This window comes from Sinocyclocheilus anshuiensis, unplaced genomic scaffold (assembly GCF_001515605.1).
Source record: "Sinocyclocheilus anshuiensis isolate Anshui unplaced genomic scaffold, SAMN03320099.WGS_v1.1 scaffold78, whole genome shotgun sequence".
Classification (NCBI taxonomy): Eukaryota; Metazoa; Chordata; class Actinopteri; order Cypriniformes; family Cyprinidae; genus Sinocyclocheilus; species Sinocyclocheilus anshuiensis.
This window is the reverse complement of record NW_015544250.1, coordinates 1,752,841-1,755,615: the sequence shown is the minus strand read 5'-3', so window position 1 is coordinate 1,755,615 and position 2,775 is coordinate 1,752,841. Positions and strand designations below refer to the sequence as shown.

Genomic DNA, 2,775 nt, shown 5'->3' with positions numbered 1-2,775 from the left:
CCTCGTCTTATTCGTTTTTGTTAATAAACGTTTTGTAAGCTAGTTTGTCATTGTATCTTACTGTTTTATTGTTGTTATTCTTTTTAATGAAGAATAACAATGAATCCATCTTTTGTTTTAGTCTTAAAAAGTGAAAGGTGTGTAGATGTATGTAAGCAAATCAGCCAATTATCTTTTCTTGTAAAACGTGACACCAAAATTGCGAATTTGAAGGTGAAAGCGTCCGAAGCCCGGCTTATAACATTGCAAAAGAGGAACTCCCAAATAATACTGATGAAAAAGAAGGGGTTGAATGTTAACCTCTTTCGTTTTCATATAACTATAAACTATGATAAAAGTTCATCAGCATGCATTGAAAAAATTAAAAAAATTAAAATATTGCGACCAAATCATGTGCTGGTGTGACCAACTGAGAAAGTTAGTCGCATCAGTGGGAAAGCCTGGATGCAGTTTTTGTCTGGCCAAAAAACGGACCGAATTTGCATGCCCTGCTGTAAATTTTGACTGGTTGATGAAAAACAAGCTTATGTGGATTCTACACATTTAAACAATAAGGTATCTAGTATTATTTATGGAGCAGATAAAATACATATAATCATTTATTAATCAATTATAATTTGAACTTGACCCTTTTCTTTATTTAAAAGCTGAAATGTGAGGTTTACCATTTATGAAACTTTTTCAAAGCTTTATTTGAACATTTACATGAGATATTTGAACATGCTATTAGATAAACTGTTGTCAGTCATGTTGTCATTTAAAATCCGAACATCATTGATAATGTTATTGTTTTAGTTATGCAAACAAAAACTAATTTTATTTGTTGTTTGTTGATTTTAAATGTAAAACTTGGTGAAATGATTTATGTGTCAGTACTTTTTGAACATTTTCAGCACATTTTAACAATACCGTGATTATACTGATAACCGTGATCATTTTGGTCACTATAATCGTGATAAGAAATTTTCATACCGTTACATCCCTAGTTCAAGGTTTAATTTCAATCACAAATCAGGAAATGTTGTTTTTAAAGGAGAAGTTCACACAAAAATGAAAATTTGCTAAACAATTTACTCACCCTCAGGCCATTCAGGGTGTAAATGGGTTTGTTTCTTTATCGGAACAGATTTGGAGAAATGTAGCATTACATCACTTGCTCACCAATGGATCCTCTGCAGTGAATGGGTGCCGTCAGAATGAGAGTCCAAACAGCTGATAAAAACACTACAATAATCCACAAGTAATCCACACAACTCCAGTTCATAAATTATCATCTTGTGAAGCAAAAAGCTGCGTCTTTGAATGTAACTGTTGGTTCCAGCTAAAATTTGAGTCCTCTGTCCACAACATTGTTTCCTCCAGTGAAAAAGTCAGCTCGTCATAATCAGGAGAGGACAACAAATGATGAATTTTTTCACTGGAGGAAGCATTATTATGGATTATGGACTGGAATTTTGGCCAGAAGTGACGGTTTAAAACCCTGCAATTATGGATTTGTTTCTTACAAATATGCAGCTTTTCACTTCACAAGACTTTAACTGATGGACTGGAGTGGTGTGGATTACTTGTGGATTATTGTGATGTTTTTATCAGCTGTTTGGACTCTCATTCTGACGGCACCCATTCACTGCAGAGTATCAAATGGTGAGCAAGTGATGTAATGCTAAATTTCTCCAAATCTGTTGCGATGAAAAAACAAACTCGACTACATCTTGAATGGCCTGAGGGTGAGTAAATTTTCAGCAAATTTTAATTTTTGTCCTATTCCTTTATAGCTAATGCTAACTCTGTCATCTTTTACTCACCCTCACGACCAAACCTGTATGACTTTCTTTTTTCAGTGGAACACAAAAGAAAAAAGTGCATTTAGAAAATGTAACTAATTTTGTGTTCCACAGAAGGAAGCCTCTAGCCTCTGATATGCTTTGGGTTTTCTTCTGATGTTGAGTTTAGGTTTACAAAGGAAAGAACGAATGCAAGGTCATATTGCACGAGTAACCTTTCTCTTAAGATAAATTTGGAAAATATGTTGGGAAAAAAATGTTTGCCAGCACATACTCATGACACTTTAATCTCCCTTTTTTCCCTCCAGCCAAATACAGAGAAGAGTTCAAACTCATCATTGATAGAATTGCAGTGGTGAAATCTGAGAATGTGAGTACATGTGTTGTCAAATCATTATTGTAGAGTTTAAACTAATGAACTCCTCCTTCAATCTCTTTAAATAATCATTAGGGCATTTTTGCATTTGTAATACGATCACATTTTATTCCCTGTCCTTGAAGAATAGTCGCACAGGTCTCTATTCCCACAGTGACTCATTATTTACTCTGTGACTGGGATAGGCTTCACTTTCTCACATTAATGCTATATATACCCCACGCCCTTATGATCTTGGATCATTGTCCCGCATGTGTACTTTCCCTTGAAATGAGATCACTTTTAGTCTGTTCTGAACTGTAATCCATTGTTTTCAAGCCATACACTGCCATTCATAAATTTGGGGCCAGTAAGATTTTCGTGTTTTTGAAGGGTATCTCTTATACTCACAAAGAATGCTCAAGATTTGATCAAAAATACAGTAAAATTTTGTTTGTTTGTTTTTTAGATAGAAAAATCTTTTGTAACAAATATCTTTAATGTCACTTTTGATCAATTTAATGCATCTATGCTAAATAAAAATATTAATTTCTTAAAGAAAAAACAGTTTTGTTTATATAATTGTGTTAAAAGGATAGTTAAACTAATATATATATATATATATATATATATATA

General features: G+C 33.3%; 1 protein-coding gene across 1 annotated transcript in view; it reads left to right on the top strand.

The window, feature by feature from the left end:
- The window catches only part of LOC107697826 (uncharacterized), a 30,745-nt gene that overhangs the window by 6,450 nt on the left and 21,520 nt on the right, over positions 1-2,775 (top strand). Inside the window, exon 2 of the mRNA XM_016498679.1 lies at positions 2,093-2,154. Coding sequence (XP_016354165.1) covers positions 2,093-2,154 — 62 coding nt within the window. The remainder of the gene's footprint in view (positions 1-2,092; positions 2,155-2,775) is intronic.